Below are 19,518 nucleotides of genomic sequence, written 5' to 3'. Positions count from 1 at the left end.
ATTACCTGTGTTCAATTTGCTAAGTGAATAGAGCTGCTTATTCAAAATATGTTTGATAGGGGCATCACAGAGTTAGGTTTTAGACTTCAGAAACTATAAATCAGTATTAAAACAGTCAAAATCTGATTGTCAATGTTGTCAAATAATGTTTTTAACCCGATAGATATGCTAAATAAAAAACACTTACTTTTATGTAGATTAAAGGGTTTTATATTTGGAATTATAATTACCGAGAATATCTATTTTGATATTTTAAATTTTCTGATCTGCCTAAAATTTTATTCAATGTAAAAATTCTCACACAGAATCTGTTAATACACTAATTAAACTCTTAAACTCATTTATTTTCATCTAAAAATTTCTTAGAGCTCAGGGTGTATAAATTCACAGAGTTTTAAAGAGTATTTTCAACCAAAGCAGAGCCGACAGAACTTGATACCCAAGGCATTTTTTTTGCGCATTTAAAATTAAATACAGCTTTAATTGGAAAACCATTGCATTATGGTTTTTCTAGTAAGTATACCATATCATAGTGCAGAAGTAAGAATAACTAAGTTTGACAGTTACAGGAGTTTCGTAAGCTTCATGTACAAGCTAGCATTGCCAAATTAAATGAAATTTTAGTTCTACAATTTAGTATTTTGATCACTAGATATATTTCAATGTTATGCACAATAAGAGTATCTCAGTGATTTATCTAGAACAGAAATCAACATTACATATATGATGTAATGAACTTTTTTAAAGAGTACAGCAGATGGTTTATATCAAAGCACATATATAAGCAGTTGAAGAAATTTCAGAAGACCAAGAACCATCTTGAATCAGAGAATGTTAAATTATTCCTTAGTTTTCCCTTCATTGTTTATGCTATGCTTTATTGAAATTGTGTATATTTTATAAGAAAAATACAAATATACAAATACAACGGCACAACAGGCAAAATGCCCAACGAGGTGGCTGAGAAAAAGATGCCCATAAAAATATGGATGTCATATATTTCAAAAATACAGCAACCCAATTAAAAATGCAATTATCAAAAATTATAAACAATATATACACATGATAAAATATTATACAATGCCCATAAAGAATACTTATGATTGTCTTATTCTAAGTATGGATAGTTTCTCGATTTACCCCAACATGTTTATCGTATTTCTTTTTAAACGTGTCAATTGTGTTACAATTTACTACCTCCGGGGGTAAGCTATTCCATTTATTAACAACCCTATTAGAGAAAAATTCCCTGCGACACCATAGCCTTGCATTGTCCCTCAAAAATCGATACTGGTGTCCCCTTGTAAAAGCAGTCGATTGGCGGTGTACTAAAAGTTCATGGTCCATCCTATCCATCCCATTGAAAATTTTGAACACTTCGATCATATCTCCTCGACACCTGCGTTCATCCAATGTAAACATATTCAAAAAATGAAGTCTCCCTTCATAATTCAAGCCCTGTGTGCCAATAAGGACACACGTAGCTCTTCTCTGCACCCCTTCAACCAAGTTATGTCCCTCTGTAGGTATGGTCTCCAAAACCTTACAGCATACTCCAGTCCAGGACAAACTAAGCCTCGAAAAAGTGGAAGAATGACTTTAGGAGAACGCGAAGAGACTTTTTTGAAAATGAGACCAAGCATTCTATTCACTTTTTTGACCACCGCTGAACAATGTGCAGAAAACCTAAGCCGCTCGTCAATGAGAATTCCCAAATCGGAGACCCTAGTTGCATCCGGGATAGTGACACCATTCAACTTGTAAGAGAACTGTGGGTTGTTCGAACCAAAATGAGCGACCATGCACTTATCAACGCTAAACGTCATGCTCCATTCATTTGCCCATGCTGCAATCCTGTTTCGACTTGTCTGGAGCGACTCCCTATCGCTTGGATTCCCGATTACCCCCATTAACTTCACATCATCTGCGAATTTGCTAGTAATCCCATCGATAGCCTGATCGAGTTCATCGATAAAAAGTGAAAAAAGTATGGGGCCAAGGACACTTCCTTGAGAAACTCCACTTGTGACGTCTGTCCAACCAGAGAATTTCCCGTTCACCATAACTCGTTGCGACCTATCTCTTAACCACGATTCTATCCAATTCAGCAAGTTGCCCCCAATTCCAATCTCATGTAAACGCTTCAAGAGTTTACCATGTTGGACCCGATCGAATGCCTTCTGGAAATCAAGGTAAACAACATCTACATTTATGCTGTTACCCAAAGCCTTAGTCACGTGATCATAGAAGCAAAGGAGGTTAGGTTACACATGACTTCCCCTTCCTGAACCCATGCTGATTATCCGACAATACATTATTCTCGTCTATCCACTTCACAAACTGCCTTTTGATGATAATTTCCAAAATTTTTGAGAGGGAGCTCGTCAAACTCACTGGACGATAATTGGACACAGCTTCTCTACTACCCTTCTTAAATATCGGAACAACATTAGCAAGTTTCCCATATATAAAAAACCCATATATATTTTGTCCAAAATAATTCTGTAGACAGTAGAAAATTATTTTAGAATCATATTAAATATTTATTCTTTGTATAACATAGTCACTTTTAACATTGCATGCAATTAACGTGTGCATTTCCAATGGCAATTTTTACATCAAAAATCAATATTTGAAGTTTTTGATGTCAGTTTAAACCGCTGTTAAAACCGTCAAAAACTGCCATGTGTCAAAAACCTGCCAACCCCTTTTCAAATATTAAAATAATGCTTGTCTTATTTTTATGCCGCCAGTCTTAGTTACCCCGGTTTACGGTATTTTGATTTGGGACCTATGTTCAATTTTAAGATCTGCGCCCCAGGCCTTGTTGATCTTAGAGCCATCAAGTGCGAGGTAGGACTGAATACTACATTTATAGAAAATAGTGGAATAGTTCTAACAATTCTAAAAGCATAATTTTCAATCCTTGCTTCATTCATCTGTGCACACATTCATTGTTATTTAAAAAAGATAAAAACTATATATATTTTAAAACATGCACATTAAAAAAAAAGAAGCTCTAAAAATACACTTTTTTCTGCTCTTGGGCATTCTCCCTTTCCCCTTCATTCATCTCACAGATCCACATCATAAATGTCATAGAAAAAAAATTACTAAACCATCTTTAGCCCCTCAACGTTGAGAGATGTACTCTGTATGTAGGCCCAGGCCTCACATGCCGTCGAGCCATATCATATAATTTTTTAATCCATTATATTATTTCATGGTCTTTGCTTGTTTGGTATCATTTGAAAGAGGAGTAATGGGGCTTTGTACGATCATAATTATTATTATATTTCTATTTATCATATTTTATTGTGAGTGATGAATGTTTGCTGCTTAACACATGGGGATCCAAGATATTATTGGGAAGAGCATGTTTTAGCCCATTGAGCTAAATGCATTGCATAATTATTACTTTAAAGAGAGTGTTTAAGTCCCTTTGAGCTAAAATGCTGTGTATAATGAGTTAGTAGTTCTTCGTTGCATCAATGAGGCTGAGTTATAAGTATAATTTTTGGACTGTAGTAGAAGAGAAAAAAAAACAATTTTACCAAAAATAAAGTATAAAAACAATTTTAGGTAATACAGGTGTTACTATGCAGGGTGTCCTGTAAGTGCTAGCATGGCCTTTATCGCATCAACCGTCCGTCGCAGAGGTATTAATCCAATATGAAAAATGCTCAACAGGCATTCAAAAATTACCCTGTACCAGTTTTGAGAGTGAAAGTACAGTGTGTAACAAAATAAAAAAATCTTAATTTTTATACGGTTCCCCTGTGATCTAACTTCCAGTTAAGAAGCGGTTGCCCTGTCTCTCCTGATGCCAAAAAAAATTCTGTGTTTCTAAGTGCAATATTCTTCGGAATATAAAAATTTGAAAAAAGGAGAACATTTGGGGAAGAACAGCGTTAAATATGGGTAAAACAGTTTTTCCGCTTTTAACACTCTTCTTTTCCAAATTTCCTCCATTTTTCAAATTTGAGTATCTCTGTGAATATTGCACTTAGAAACATGGGATTTTTTTTGTTGGCATCAGAAGAGATGGCAACAACATCTTAACTGGAAGTTAGATCACAGGGAACCATATAAAAATTGAGATTTTTTTTTATTTTGTTACACTGTATTTTCACTCTCAAAACTGGTACAGGGTAATTTTTGAATGCCTGTTGAACATTTTTTAGATTTGATTAACACCTCTGTGACGGACAGTTGATGAGATAAAGGCTGTGCTAGCACATACAGGATAGCATGTATAATATTATGCACAAGACGTTATTTTATAAGCATAAAAAATTTCAAATTAATTCAAGGATTAGTTTGATAGTTATAATTTTTTAACTAAAGCATCTGCAAAAACTGGCAATTCTATTTTAATCACCTCCTTCCTACCAGATGGGATTCATTTAAATCTCCGAGCTTGAGGGGTTAAAATAAATCAAGTAGGCATTCCTCAGATTTACAGGTGCATGGTAGGAGGGATAGAAAAAATATTTCTTTGAGAAATCATCTTTACAAAATATCTGGGCTAAGCCAGTAGTTCCAGAAAGTAATTTTTTCTTCAGTTTTGATTTCAAAAATTACATGAAGATTTGATATAACTTGTGATTTATTCTTTTTTCAGCGTTTTCACCTACTCCTCCTGGACAAATGGCTGCAGCTGCAAATGCTGGTTATGAAATTCCAGCTCGACTGAGAACATTACATAACCTTGTTATCCAGTATGCTTCTCAAGGACGATATGAAGTGGCAGTTCCACTTTGCAAGCAAGCTCTGGAAGATCTAGAAAAAACTAGTGGTCATAATCATCCTGATGTAGCCACAATGTTGAACATTCTTGCTCTTGTATATCGGTAACCACTTCTTTGTAGTTTATACACATAGATATTGATATTTTAAATGAATTTATGTGAATTTATTAAAAGAATAAGGCTTCCAGAGTGATGCCTCAAATAATAAAAAAAAAATAAGAATGTTCAAAGCATTTCTTTAAAACTATATTATATATAAAACTGTTATTTATTTATAAAATTGAATAATGATTGATAAAAATTTCATGAAACACATGCTTGGATGGCAGTTACTTTTGGAATTTATGTTTGAGGAGGAACTTATGATAAAAATGTGCAAAAATTTAACAGTATGTAAGGTTCGTTCAAAAAATATTTAACCATAATTTTTTCAAACAAATGCAGCTAAGCAGGTGTGGTTTGGTGCATGTATGTAGGCATTCCTAATGAACATGCATGAATTTTTTTTACCTGCAAAAGCTGCCAAACCATCTATGAGTGAGAAAGTGTAAGTGAGCTCTGTGTCAGATTTTTCTTTTTTGTGACAAAGTGACAGAAAAACAAACAACACTACTGCATTAAATTTTTTGTGAAGCTTGGTGATTCCCAAGGGGAAATGATCTTCAAGATTCAACAGGCCTACAGGGACGAAGCAATGTGCACCACACAGATAAAGGAGTGGTACAACTGCTTCAAAGATGGCCACACATCAGTGGAGAGTGAAGCATGTTCTGTTATACTCTCAACATCCAGAAATGAGATCGTCAGTGACCAAGTGAGGACTCTCATGATGCAAGCTCATCGAATCATGATCAGAGAATTTGCAGATGAGGTGAGCATCAGCATTTGATATGTTCATTCCATTTTTTTTGACGATTTGAGGTTCAGGAGAATCTTAGCAAAGTTTTTACCAAAGCTGCTGACGATTGAACATAACACCATTTGGAGATTGTACAGGACATTCTGGAAACCATGGTGATCCTTACTTCCTCAACACAGTGAGCACTGGCGATGAGAACTTGGTCTATGGGTATGACCCAGAAACCAAGTTGCAGTCATCATATTGGGAGCATTCAACATCTCAGAGGCCAAAGAAAGCAAGGCAAGTCTACACCAATGTCAAAGTCATGCCGACCGTCTTCTTTGACTCCAGTGGTGTGGTTCATCACGAGTACATGCCACACGGCACAACCATCATCAAGGAATATTACCAAGAGGTTCTGCATTGCCTTCGTGATCCTGTGAGACAAACATTTGGACCTGTGGGCAGCGAACAATTGGTAGCTCCATCACAATAATGCACCCACCCATTTCTCACACTTGATACAGAGTTTTCCTGGCCAAACACAACACACCCATGCTTCATTAGGCTCTCAACTCTCCCAACTTCTTTTGGCTTCTGGTTTTTCCCAAGATGAAAATGGCCATGAAAGACACCAAATTTTAATTCCAGAGAAGACATCATGCAGAATGTGATGGACCAGCACTATCTCAAAGGAGGCTTTCCAACGCTGCTTCAGTCAGTGGCAGAGCTGTTGGGGGAAGTATGTGACAGGCCAAGGAGGCTGCTTTGCAAGAGATTAGTGTAAGCTTGTTGTGTATTTGAAATAAGTATTTTTTTATGAATAAAGGTTAGATATTTTTTGAATAATGCGGTGTGTTAATTCGACATCTTGCTGTTGCAGTGTGCGCGGACGTCTATTTCCTTTTCTCCCTTCGCCGGCAACTTGCCAAAGCTGTGCTGTGGGTACACGGCATCGGACACAGAATTTCTTCTGCTCATTTATTCACTCATAGGACGTCTTTTTTAGGTCACTGTTTTCAATTTCGTGGTTTTCCTCATTCTCTGTTGTTTATTAGCGGGACTTTTGTTTTTCAAATTAATCTATTTGGTGTTATCTTTGTTTTCTTCTTGATTTGTGTTCCTGTTAGTTGGTATCAGCTACCGGATCTTTGTTTTTTTTTTAAAAAATGCCATCTTGGATTTGTGAGATAAGTGTTTTATTATTATTTTTTTAAATTTTTATTTGCATATTCTTTGATTGGTTCAAATTTATTTTCTCGCTCGCTCTCATTTCATTATCATTGGGCTTTAGCCAGGTTTTTCCCCATTGTCTCTCTGTCGATAATCAAATTTTTGCCCATGCACTCTTGTTGGAGCGAATATCTGTTTCTTTGTTTTCATCCATTTTGATGTTTTTCCCGCTTCATTGGTATATTTTTCTTGGGTGTTTTTGGCAGTGTTAGCAAACAGTCTAGAATTTCTTTCCCCGATATTATTTTTGTTATTTTGCTTTGGGCCTAATTGTTTTTAGTGTTAAGTGTATAATAAGCTTGTTAAGTTGGCTCTTGTTAGCTAATACTAATAAATATAAATTGTATTTTGTATCTTAATACTTTTTTGGGTGTGTTGTCCACTTATATATATATATTTTCTTCTTTATTTCAATGTTAAGAATTTTTGTTTTCATTCTTTTTGTGTAATCTTTTACATATATTTTGCATTGTAATGCTGTGATGGTCAAGACTGGCCATATTCGTGAATATAGGTGACGCGCCCGAAATTTGCTCTCATGGCAGTCATGTTCGAGAGTAGTTTGAATGAGGAAGTTGTTGCGATGTCATCCACACGGTGTATGTTTTTTTTGTGGGCAAGATTTTTCCCCATGATGTAAATTTCTAGTCCCTTCTTAAAAATAAATCTAGTAGTTTCAACTCTACAAGACTACAATTTGGCGCCTAACGTGAAATGTGACATTTTTTCAACTTGAAAGGAATTCATTGCATCAGTTGTTTCGAATATTTGTCCGATGTTTGTTTTGAACCTGAAAGGAATTCATCGCATCAGTGTGCTAATGTTTGTTTGATGTTCGTTTTTTTATATCGCTCCGCACGTCTCAAAAGTGTAATTTTTTTTTTTTTTTATTGTTATTGAAACATTGGTTTTTATATGTAAGTGTGATATGGCATATTAAGTAAAAGGAAAGAAGCAAGACCTCATCGTTCTATCTCAAGCATTGGAAGTAGCCGTGTCAACCGACATGACAGTCGTTCAGATAAAATCTGCAATAGTCAACCATGACGATTATGATGAGGACTTTATGAAAGAATTCCTGCTAACCGTCATCAATCAGATAATTTCAAAGGGAACAAGCCATGGTTCAAGTGGAAAAGGAAATTGAAGTCCGAAAGTTGGAGATACAGTTCGAACTTGAGAAGTTTAAGCTTGAAAACTAAGTGGATTATAACAGTGCCAGAGCTCTGCGTCAATGTCAGCAGAACTTAGATTTGAACTTGACAAACTGTTCCCGAGTTTCGACGTTCAAAAGGATGACATATCCTCGTTTCTATCTCTCACTGAACAGCAACTCAAATTGACGAAGGTCCCTGAAGAATTTTGGGTATCCCACCTCATCACAGTCCTTCTGAGTAGTGTAACATCGCTCATCGCATGGGAACCTGAAGATAATGCATCTGATTATCAACCTGTAAAAGGGGTCCTCCTGAAACGTTTCTGATTATCTGCCGAAAAATTCTGTCAACTGTTTGCTACTCACAAGAAACCGAGAGACAGTACTTGGCGTGATTACTATTTCGAGCTCAGGTCATTCTTCTGGTTAACAGAACTGGTTAAGGGTCGTATTCACAGATGTGGTTTAAACTGTAGTCACAATTTTTTGATAAGAGATGAACACCGATTGGTTAAAAACCTGAATTTAACCAATCCGTGTTGATCTCTTATCAAAAAATTGTGACTGTAGTTTAAACCATGTCGGTGAATACCGCCCTAACTGAATTGAACATCACAACTTTCCATGGCTTAAAGGATTTGATCATCACTGATCAGATGAAAAAGAAAGTCCCTCCTGAATGCAAAGAGCATCTAATGCAGTGTTTCCCAAAGCGTGCGATGGTATGGTCCAGAGGGGCGATAGAAGCTACGGATTTAACATAGGATCCTATGGGTTTACTTGAGTTGGGGGGCGATGAGAGAAAAAAAGTTCTGGAGAAGGGGGCGATGGAATGAAAAGTTTGGGAAACTATGATCTAATGGATAAGTGGACGAAGTAATCTCACCCACTGTTCTTGCCGATAAACTGGATGCCTATGACAATAATCAGAAGTGTTTTCAACTGAAGCAATTTTCCAAATGAACCCGAACAATTTCGTAAAACTGTACAACCCCTAAGATCCGTACCTTTTCATGATAGATCATCTATCGTTTGCTATGGATGCCGTATGCCAGGGTTCATCGAAGCAAAATGTCCAAATTGCTCTCCATCAACTGCGACAGCTGTGAAATCTCCATACAATGCTATTTTGTACAGCTTTCAACCCACAGATGCTCAGGTATCGCATCCTCTGATGGAAATTCAAGTATGTCAAGATCGTGGTCTCATATGCATAGACACTGGTGCGACACACTCGATTGCAGGGAACTCTTATACAAGCTTTTCCTAAGTAAAAATATACCAATGAACAGTGCCACCACAACTATTTGTCTAGCTGATGGTACCCGGTCTATCAGCAAGGTCTATGAAGTCAAAGTACTTATACGCGTTGGAAATTGAACTATTGATACCATCTTTTTAGTGTTTCCAGAAGCAAAGGGTAACCGATCGCTGCTGGGATTGAACTTCCTGACGGCAGAAGGCATCGCTATGGATCTAAAGAGGAAATGCTGGTTTTTCAGTGACACTTCCCATCACCAATTCTCATTCCCACAGGTTCCAATGGCTGCTTGTGCAGTATTGGAATCAGTCAACCTCATGCATTCATACCGATTGTGTGCTGATGAGGGAAGAGACTTGACTCCCGAACAAAAGCGTCAACTTAGCACCCTTCTAAGGGAACATCAGGATGTCTTCAAACCAGGGGGAGAGCCTACTCCATTCGTTGAACATCATATCAACACTGGTAATAGTTCACCAATACTCGTGTCTCAGTACCGAATGTCTCCAGCGAAAACCAAGAAGGGTCGCAAGTCTTTCCCACCGGGACTCATGGACATCCGAAACCAGAGAGAAAGGGGATGCAAAAAGTTAGAGGCCATGATGGAAAGGACAGCTATGCCCGGAAAAGAGGATGCGAAGAAACAAAGGGTCGTAGCAAATCCTCCTCTCGACGTCAGAAACTCATTCAGATATCATGTCTGCCCGTTCGTTTTCACCCATAAGAGTCCGTTTCAGGGACAGATTGACGAGCAACACTCAAGAAGCCTTTCCATGTCCACAAAGTCACCAACTTCAAGCAGCGGCAAGGTCGTGTCCGCCAGTCGCTCACAGGCTGCCTACACTTGCGGAATCTGCCAGTCCACATTCAGTTAGAAATTGCAGATGATAATGCACGTCATGACCCACATGAACAAGGTGTACGTCGAGGAAATAACATCGTCATTGCCAGAATTTCGGCAGCCATTTCACGCCCAGGTGATCGTCTGTCAATATTGTGTGATGACCTTCGAGGACGAATCCGTCTTCCAAAAGCACATAGAGTTCCACAAGATGAAAGAAAAAGACGAAAACTAGACACTCATGGTCGAGGCTCCAAAAGTCTGCGGTGTCCCAGAGATCTCCATGTAGACATGCTGTGGCCAGTACACCTTCACCTCAGGTATCGCTTGGAGTGTATCATACATCATCACTTCGACCTTGTAAGAACATTGCACAGACACCGGTGATGCCTATGCGTCGATGAGGCCGTCTTCCGAAAAAGTCGCAGATTGATCTACCTACAAGTCATCGTTTTCGTGAAGAATGAACTATATATTATTTATGAAGATGTGTGAATTTTTTTTCTCTTATTTTATAGCCTTCCATTATTGAAATTAGTTCGTCAGATATTTGAATATTGTTTATATGTAACGTATTTTTATGATGTTTGAAGACTCTTCCTGGTTTCATACCGAGACGGTTTCATGAAACCAGGGGGAGAGTCTATGACGGTCAAGACCAACCGTATTTGTGAATATAGGTGGCGTGCCCGAGATTCGCTCTCATGGCAGTCGTGTTTGAGAGTAGTTCGAACAAAGAAATTGTTGCGATGTCGTCCACGCGGTGTATGTTTTGTTGTAGGCAGGATTTTCTCCCATGATGTAAATTTTTAGTCCCTTGAAAATAAATCTAGTAGTTTCAACCCTACGAGGCTACAATGTTTTTTAGATTATTTTAATTTTCTGTTAATGTTTCTCATTCTCCAATTTTTCAAGTAAAGTTATATTATTTCTAACTAGATTTAGAACTATTATTAGTATGCCTCAAAGTCGATTAGTGCTGTGTAGGGATAGTAGCTGATAGTTTCAGGTTGGAACTTGGGGTCGAAGCATTACAGGAGAGAGTTAGGGTTTTTGAGGGCCTGGGTATAATGGAGCTACCTGCCATCGAAGAAGCAATCTCCATGAACAATGACAGTTTAGTGGGGAAATGAGTGGTTGAGGATGAAGGATAGCGTGTTAGTGATAGAGGTGTAACTATCTGGGATTTTATGGTTAAGGAACTGGGGTATATGGTGTGTAGGGCTTTTCAGGGTTTTGAGCTCTGTTGTCTTCATGGGGGGAAGTTTAGCAACGTTCTAGATTTTTTTGATAGACGAAAGCTCCCTGGGCGGGTAGTCATGTCTGTGAGAACAAATTAAGTGAGAGCAAATATTATTGAGTCTCTGTCAGAGTACCAGGACTTACTGTTATCTGCTCGAGAGTGAGTTTCAGATGTGGCAGTGATTCCAGTACTACCAAGGGTTGGTTTTCTGTGGTTCCCAACTTCGAGGCGCAAATGCAAGCCGATCTCGCCATCGGCTTGTCTCGCCGCAGAGAGCAACAAGCCCACAACGGTATAATTATTCATTCATTACACTCACTATGAGTTGAGAAAAACTCATAGTTTAAAAAAATTGATTGCAGATGGCAGCACTACACATGACAAGCATTACACAGAAACAAAACTTCGCGGAAGGTTCACTATACTTACACACACATTCCAACATGTACCAATTTGTTAGAAGTTCCGCAGAGGAATATGGACGAGGTGCATGTCTGGTTTATTAGTAGTACTGCCAAGGGGTAGTAGGGCATTTTGGAGTAGGATCCCCACTTCAACTTAGGCCTGATGGACATTTGCTCCTCACTTGGGGTCACGTTCTTGGAGCTTTCCACATTCACCAATAGGGGGCTTCATTGGGATGGGATTCACCCAATATGTGGGGGGGGGGGGAAGCTGGGAGGTTTACAATAGACTTAGGTCAGGTTTTCTACTCCCAGACCAGATAGACAGGAATGTGGGCTAGTAAACTGTGATAATAACAGTATTGACGGGGAATTACCCACCTCTGACTTGGATGGCTTCTTGATTGACACTAAATCACGGGGCAAATTAAAATGTGCTCTAATAAATGCCAGGAGCTTGGGTAATAAGAGAGATTCTTTAGAAATATCGATGGCTGTGTGTGTGTGTGGAGGGCCTATATCTTATAATCATTACATGATCTTGGGCAAATGATGGGGATAAACCCTTCCTATCCATACTTAGATAAGACAATGTTTTCTTATGTGGGCAGTGCATTATATATATTTTTTTTTCTTTCATGATATAAGCTTTTATATTGAGGTTTTTTTTTCAAGCCGAGCACAACTCAGGTCCATCACCATGGGCAATTTACTACCTAGTGAGTTGTGCCGGAAGTGTAAGTATGTGTACCTAACAGTCTGAGTGCGCATCTAGTGTTGTGTATGATTTTTTAGTGCTGCCATATCTATATCTCAGAAGTGAAGTGAGTGAAGTGTAATGACTGAATATTTGTACTGTTTGTAGGACTGTTGCTCTCTGTGGCGAGACTTTTTAACGGGGAGATCGGCTCGCATTTGCACCTTGAAGTTGGGAACCACAGAAAACCAACTTCAGCCGACCACCACTGTGGTAACGGTGGGGCTCGAACCCGGGTTCCCGCAATGCGAGTCCATCACTATGATCACTCCGCCACCACAGCAGCTTTATATTGGGTTGTTGTATTTTGGTCATATTTCACATCCATATTTTTATTGGCATCTTTTTTTTTCCAGCCACCTCGATGAGCAATTTGCCTGTTGTGGCATTTGTATAATAAAATAATCTCGTATCAGAACTACAACTGATAACCATAGAATGGAATGTCATACTTAATAAGCTAAATTATATCTACAGATTAATGAAATTTGCAATGAGGAATGATGATTGATTTGTTACAGATAAAATATAAAACCTCAAGTAGATGTAGAGCAATTTTTTGAGTTCCAGAAGCAAAGAAAACATTATTTAGTGTTGTGTTCAAATTTTTAAAACAAATTTAAGTGTACAATTCTTCTTTTTGTATTACAAATATGTTCGATTGAATTATTACTTGTAAGTTTTGACATGAATTATAGACGATATTAAATTACCTAATTAGCAAAATTATTAAACGTTCATTTGCTATCGATTTCTCTTCATATTTGACGTATTTCTTTCGTACTTTCAACTTTTGAGACAGATTATATGCCTATCTGTTTGCTAAGAAAATATTTTTCTTGTTCTTTGTTTCACAATTGTTTTTATTAATTTTTTCAACTCTTATTATTAATCATAACCTTCTCGAGATATCTTATTTAGTTTTTGGAATAATGAACAGTTTTCAAAAAATAAGGATTTACAATTTCATTGTTTCAGGGATCAAAACAAATACAAAGAAGCTGCTAGTCTTCTAAACGATGCTCTAGCTATTAGAGAAGAAACTCTTGGTAACTATCATCCAGCAGTAAGTTCATATTCTGCAAAGTTTCTTGTACATAACCTATATTGTGTCATGTTTTGATTGGTATTCATGGTAGTTAATGGCAAAATTTTCAATTTTCTGATGTAAAACTCACATCAAAACACAATTTTTACCATGAGACTATGAAAATATGAAAAATGTTCAGCCCAAAACAATTTTTATTTTCATTGAATAATGCCAAAAAGATTATATCATAAACATAGAATAAATATATCAGAAACACCTGGCAGTGCCCTAGAAACGTAGTATATGTATAAAGTGTGGCGCACAAACAAACAAACAAAAAAATTTTTTCTTCATCACCTTCAGAATGGTCACCTTCTCAAGGGAATTGGGAGAAGATTATAGCAGGGGTTGGCAACAAAATTTAGTTGGCAAGGTACCTGACTTTTTCATTTAGCAAAGATAGATTCTAAGGTATTGTGCAAGCAAGCTCTTGCTATCCCGTCATCCTATACAGTCAAACCAAGCTCATAATCATCCTTTTGATATATAACGAAAAAAAGATTTCTGAATCACCCTCTATAATTTCGGACAAAGCTATTCATTTTGATTGTGTCTATTTGTTCCAATAGCACCTTTTTAATTTTAATAATTAATTACACATTCAGTATATATATTATTTTTAAGGTTGCTGCTACGCTTAATAACTTGGCTGTCTTGTATGGAAAAAGAGGGAAATACAAAGATGCTGAACCATTATGCAAGAGAGCTTTGGAAATACGAGAATCTGTATGTTTTTAATTATATTCTAATTTAGGTTTACATGAATTCATTTCATTACACTTATAATAACGAGATTAATAATATTATCAAGAACAATTATCTTGTAATCTCAGCATGAAAACAACTAAATCATGTAAGTCTTGTTATTATAAGTGTAAAAATATGGAAATATTGCTACTAACCTTGAAATCGGCTTCATAGTCGAATCAATAAAGATGAACAAATAAATAAATAAATATATATATGTAATTCATTTCATTAACGTGTCTGTTATAATATATTATTAATGTTATCATAGGCGCGGTAGCCCAGGTCGATAAGATACTTGCCTAAAGTACCAAAGGATGATTAGAGGTGTCGCGAGTTTGGTACCCGGTTTGTGCTTCTCAGAAACTTTCCTGACCCAGGGGTGCAACAGAAACAGAAACGCGACCATAGAAAAAGATTATTACTGCAGGGAGTCCCACACCTATTGGCTAGTGCACCAGCCTCTCGTGAGTATAAAAAAGGGCTTATGTGTTCAGAATCGGCAATAAACTGTAGGTGCCAGTCTAATTAGCCCTTGTGTGCAGAAAATGACTGTGGTGTGATAAAATTAATGATATTATAAATTATTAACACATTGCTCACCAGTCATGAGCTTTATACTCATATGTAGCCAGTGTGATGAGTGAGCTTCTCCTTAAAAAAACTGGTCTACAATGTGTTAATATTTTGATAAATTATTTTTTAATTTATCATAACAAATAATAGGGGAAAATTTTAAGGAATAAAAAAGTTTTTATGAATACGATGTCCATTGCCAATAGAATTGGTTCATTTATGAAATCATTTTATAAAATCAAATTCCTATAAACATTAAAATTAGGGCTTGACCACTTGGTATTGACAAGTAAAAGTTTTATGTGTGATTAGTAAATTGTAGTCTGAGAACAACACAGAATTTATGTGACATATCTGCTGACATAGAAAGGGGGTCACTAAGTCCTGAAAAAGTCAAGAGAAACGTTATTTTCGAACATTTTTCTCCAAAATTAGAAATGATTGGCTCCAAAAAAACGTTTTGAGCCTAGATTTTTTTTTCAGATTTGTCAAGCCCTGATTAAAATAAATGGTATGACACTGTAAAATTCCAGCTTAATAATTAATAAAATCAAAACCATAGCTTTTAAAAATTGAGTTTTTTAAAAACTAATTTTATCTACTAAGAAACTGCAAAACCTGAGACACAAAAACTGAACCGAAGACCAGAAATGGTAAATGCAGTAAGTACCAAAAAAATTGCTTTTCTTTTTTCATGTCAAAGCATAGTAAATACCAAGGTTGTCAACCTGGGAAACAATGTGAGTGTTTAACTCAATCTGAGTAGTTAAAAACATGTTAGTAAGTATCACTTAACACATTGGTCCGTGGCATCTGAAACTTGTTTTTTGCTCTCCTGTAAAAGTTTTGCGATTTGGCCATCACTGCTTTTACTATTTCCGGTTTTCAACTATTCTGTCTGATTTTTAGTCATCTGGACTCATTCAAGTGCACCAAAGAATGTGGGTTTACCATAAAAAGTAAAACAATTTCACTCACAAAATGATGAACTAATGCTGTAGAAGATGAAGTGAACAATTAGTTCTTACATTACAATTCTGCGATGGTTATCATCTATAAGTGTCTGTGGGAAAATCCAATTGTGAAATTAAATGATGTCTTCAGTTAGAGACAGATCAAAATCGATCACTGAACCTATGTCATCTGCAGCTAATGTCTGAAAGCTTTGCATGTTTGGAGACAAACACTAAAGCAGTGTTTTCAATCAGCAGTTATATGAGAACCCCTCCTTGGTCGAGCAGCGAGGAAACTGAGGTGGACACTGTACATTTCCTTTCTGGGCCACAAAATATCAGCAGAGGGTGTCCGACCCTTGGACGACAAAGTACATGTCATAATAAACTATGCATGTCCGGAAAATCTGATACAACTCAGAAAATACTTGGGGTTACTGAATTTCTGTAGGAAATTTTATTTTACATGCTGCTGATATACTAGCACCATTAACTGACTTATTAAAAGAGTCCAGAAAGAGAAATGATCAATCTCGCATTACATGGTCTAAAAAATTCTTAGATTCCTTTGCAAAATGCTACTTCGCTAGTGTTTCTGGCAAATGAAGATAAGCTTATTTGTGTCTTCATAGTTATGCTAGCGAAATTTCAATTAGAGCTACTCTAAGTGTAATGCAGCATTTAGAATTTAAACCCATGGGATTCTTTTCAAGACATCTTACACCTACACAAATGAAATATTCTAGCTTTGACGATGTACAAATCTGTTAAATGTTTTAAATGCATTCTAGTGGCTAGAAACAATAAAATTGTTACAGACTTTCACCCATTAACATACGTTTTTTGAAGAGCAACAGACAATTACTAGAATAAGAAAACAATGATTTTTATGATTTGAGTGACAAAATTCAAGATTCGTTTATGTTCATTGAAAACCTCAGGGAACACATGACAGCACTAACACCAAAGCCAACCAGCTCTCATAACAAAAATAATGTGACCGTGCATAAAGCATTAAGCACCTGTTCCCATGTATTTATTCAACATGACAGGTTGAGACATTGCTTCAAGCACCCTACTCTGGACCGTTTCCAGTGATCAGCAAAAAAGAAAATAATTTCAAAGTACGGATAGATGGGAAACCAATAAATGTATGCATCTATTGCATCAATCCTACATTCACAGTTAATGAGGATGCCACAACTATCATTTCGAATACAGTGTGTTCCAAAACTGTGATTCTGAAACCTATGTGATCTTAAACAGTGAACCAGGTAACTTAAATGATCTTGGGAATGTGCCACAGGCCACTAAAGTCATCTGAAACAGTACTGCAGGTCACTTAAATGACCTGGAAATGTGCTGCAGGCCAATTAAGTGATTGGAAATGTGCCTCAGGTTAAGTGACCTGGAAATATATGCCCAGTGTCACTTAAATGATCTGAAAATGTGTGTGGGTCACTTAAGCAGTCTTGGAATGTGCTACAGGTCACTTATATAAGTGATCTTGAACAGCTCCCTAGGTCACTTAATTCATTTGTAAAAGTGCTGCAAATCACTTGAATGATCTGGAAATATGTTGTGGGCCATTTAAGTAGTCTTGTTATGTGCCACAGGCCACTTAAGTGATCTTGAACAGTGCCTCAAATTTATCTAGAAATGTGCCATGGACCACTCAAGGAATCTTTTCTCATTACACGCTCTCTCAGACACTTATCTTCCCTATTTACAGGAACAAGGATTTCATATAAATCCTTGCGAAGCGAATTTCCTGGTAGAATGATTTTATTTTTTCCCTCCCTGATGGTCCACCACTCTGATCTGTCGCCAGACATATCAGAGAAAACTGACATATTTTCACACCTGAATATTGGAGCTATGCCAGATTTGTGTTGGTGAAAGTTAAGTGTGCTAGTGTATGTGTGTCCAGCATTTAGCATGTTTTGTGGTCAGTAGGTGGTGCCATCTATCTAGAGCCACACCTTGATACTTTCTCAAATGGGGCAAGCACACATTTTGGCACCCTGTGTAATGTAGAAGAAGCAGTTATAAAGGGTGAATTCGGCACCCCCCTAGTCCAGAGCCCGGGGGGGCCACTAGACCTGCTCTCCTCCACCCACCCACCCTAGTTGCGGCCCTTCATCTATCCTCAGAATTGGTAATACATGGATTTTAAATTTAATGTATAGATATTTGTGTTGTAGGTTTGTGTGATTGTCGTAACAACCAGGGCTTTTTTCAAAGGAATACCCAACTGAAAATTGGAAAACCTTAGGAAATTATATTTTTATCCGATTACCACTACCGTGTTTCAAACCCGGATTTTCATCAAAGGCAAAATTGGGGGTATGGAGACCCCCGCCCTTTTATACTATGTTAATTTAAAATTCTTTTTGAGCGTTAATGATCCACAATTTCTATGGAAGAAATCCTTCTGCTCCTCCTAAAGTCGATTCTGCGTACACACGAGTGATTTTCACGATGCGAAACGGTGATTACCACATAGCAACGAGATGGCAAAACTGAATATTCAAGGTAGAGTGTTTACAGATTTGCTTTTTTATTGAACGATCTCAGAAAATGTTTTACACTTTGAACAGGCGTTCCAAATCCTTTACGATTTTTCAAAAATGCGCATTCGCAATCGTGTAAGAACAGGGCTAATTTACGCTGTATAGACCGCTGTCTTTGAATGCTGGCAGATAGCCGCGAAATTACCATAATTCCTGATATATAACTGGAAGGCAGGAAATCCGTAGAGGTGTAAAAACTCCGAAATTCTCTTTGAAAATTCTGTACACGTCCCTCATTAAGGGGAAACTAAATATCTTCAACAACCCGCATGTATAACAATACAATACAGTACAGTACAGTATAAGAAGTAGTAAAACCAGTTTTTCAAGGTCGCGTGCGATCGTGATAAGACTGTGAAAAGAAGAAGAAAAAGAGGGGAAAAAAGTTGGAGGTTTTTCTCTCCACTTTTTTCATGTTTGAACTAGGAAAGAACGCTTCCCGGAGGACGCGTGAACCAAATTTTTATGCGTCCTTTCCCGAAATTTTGGGTATTTGGCACGTTATAGCACGTCAATGGCAACTCTGTCAATTTATAGACAACTATGAGTGATTAGCTGACATTTAACTTCTTTATTGGGCAATTTAGTAATTTTCTTATCAATGCCTTTCGAATTTTATGAGAAAGAAACACGGAGTAAGAGTCAGCATTTAAAGTCTCCCATTTTCAACAAAAATTCCATACATAAAAAAATTTTTGTTCCTAAAACACCATTGTCAAGACCTAAGCCATGCAAGGTTTCAACCATTTACAAAATTCATTATCGATGGATTGAATGAAAACTTTTACAATGGTATTTACAATATTCTCATTCATTTATGCAATAATATTTTTTTGCACCACTATCATTTTCTGCACACGAGTGCGGATTAGTTTGTGACTTGTATATACAGTTTACCATAAATTCTGAATGGCAGTGTTTAATTTTTTTTTCATGTTTCTCTCCAAGCAATTGATGTGCTAACCTTTCTGTGAGTGGGGACTTCCTGCAGTAGCAGTTCGCTCTGCCATCATTTTTGTTAGTACTTATCTCTTACTTCTTTTTAAGAAAAGATTCTCACACACAAGGACTGAATGGGTATAAAACTTGTGA

At 37.0% G+C, this 19,518-nt stretch overlaps 1 protein-coding gene across 8 annotated transcripts in view; it reads left to right on the top strand.

Annotated features, from left to right (window-relative positions):
• Window positions 1-19,518, top strand: part of LOC149080555 (kinesin light chain-like) — a 172,264-nt gene that overhangs the window by 48,759 nt on the left and 103,987 nt on the right. For all 8 annotated transcript variants that reach the window (XM_089239669.1, XM_089239663.1, XM_089239662.1 and 5 more), the window contains exons 5-7: window positions 4,625-4,853; window positions 13,466-13,553; window positions 14,202-14,303. In XM_089239669.1, the coding sequence (XP_089095795.1) occupies window positions 4,625-4,853; window positions 13,466-13,553; window positions 14,202-14,303 (419 nt within the window). The remainder of the gene's footprint in view (window positions 1-4,624; window positions 4,854-13,465; window positions 13,554-14,201; window positions 14,304-19,518) is intronic.

Source organism: Pholcus phalangioides, unplaced genomic scaffold (assembly GCF_987345545.1).
Source record: "Pholcus phalangioides strain wild (caught in Gottingen) unplaced genomic scaffold, Ppha-v1.0 ptg000011l_1, whole genome shotgun sequence".
NCBI lineage: Eukaryota > Metazoa > Arthropoda > Arachnida > Araneae > Pholcidae > Pholcus > Pholcus phalangioides.
This window is presented reverse-complemented; position numbering and strand designations above follow the sequence as displayed.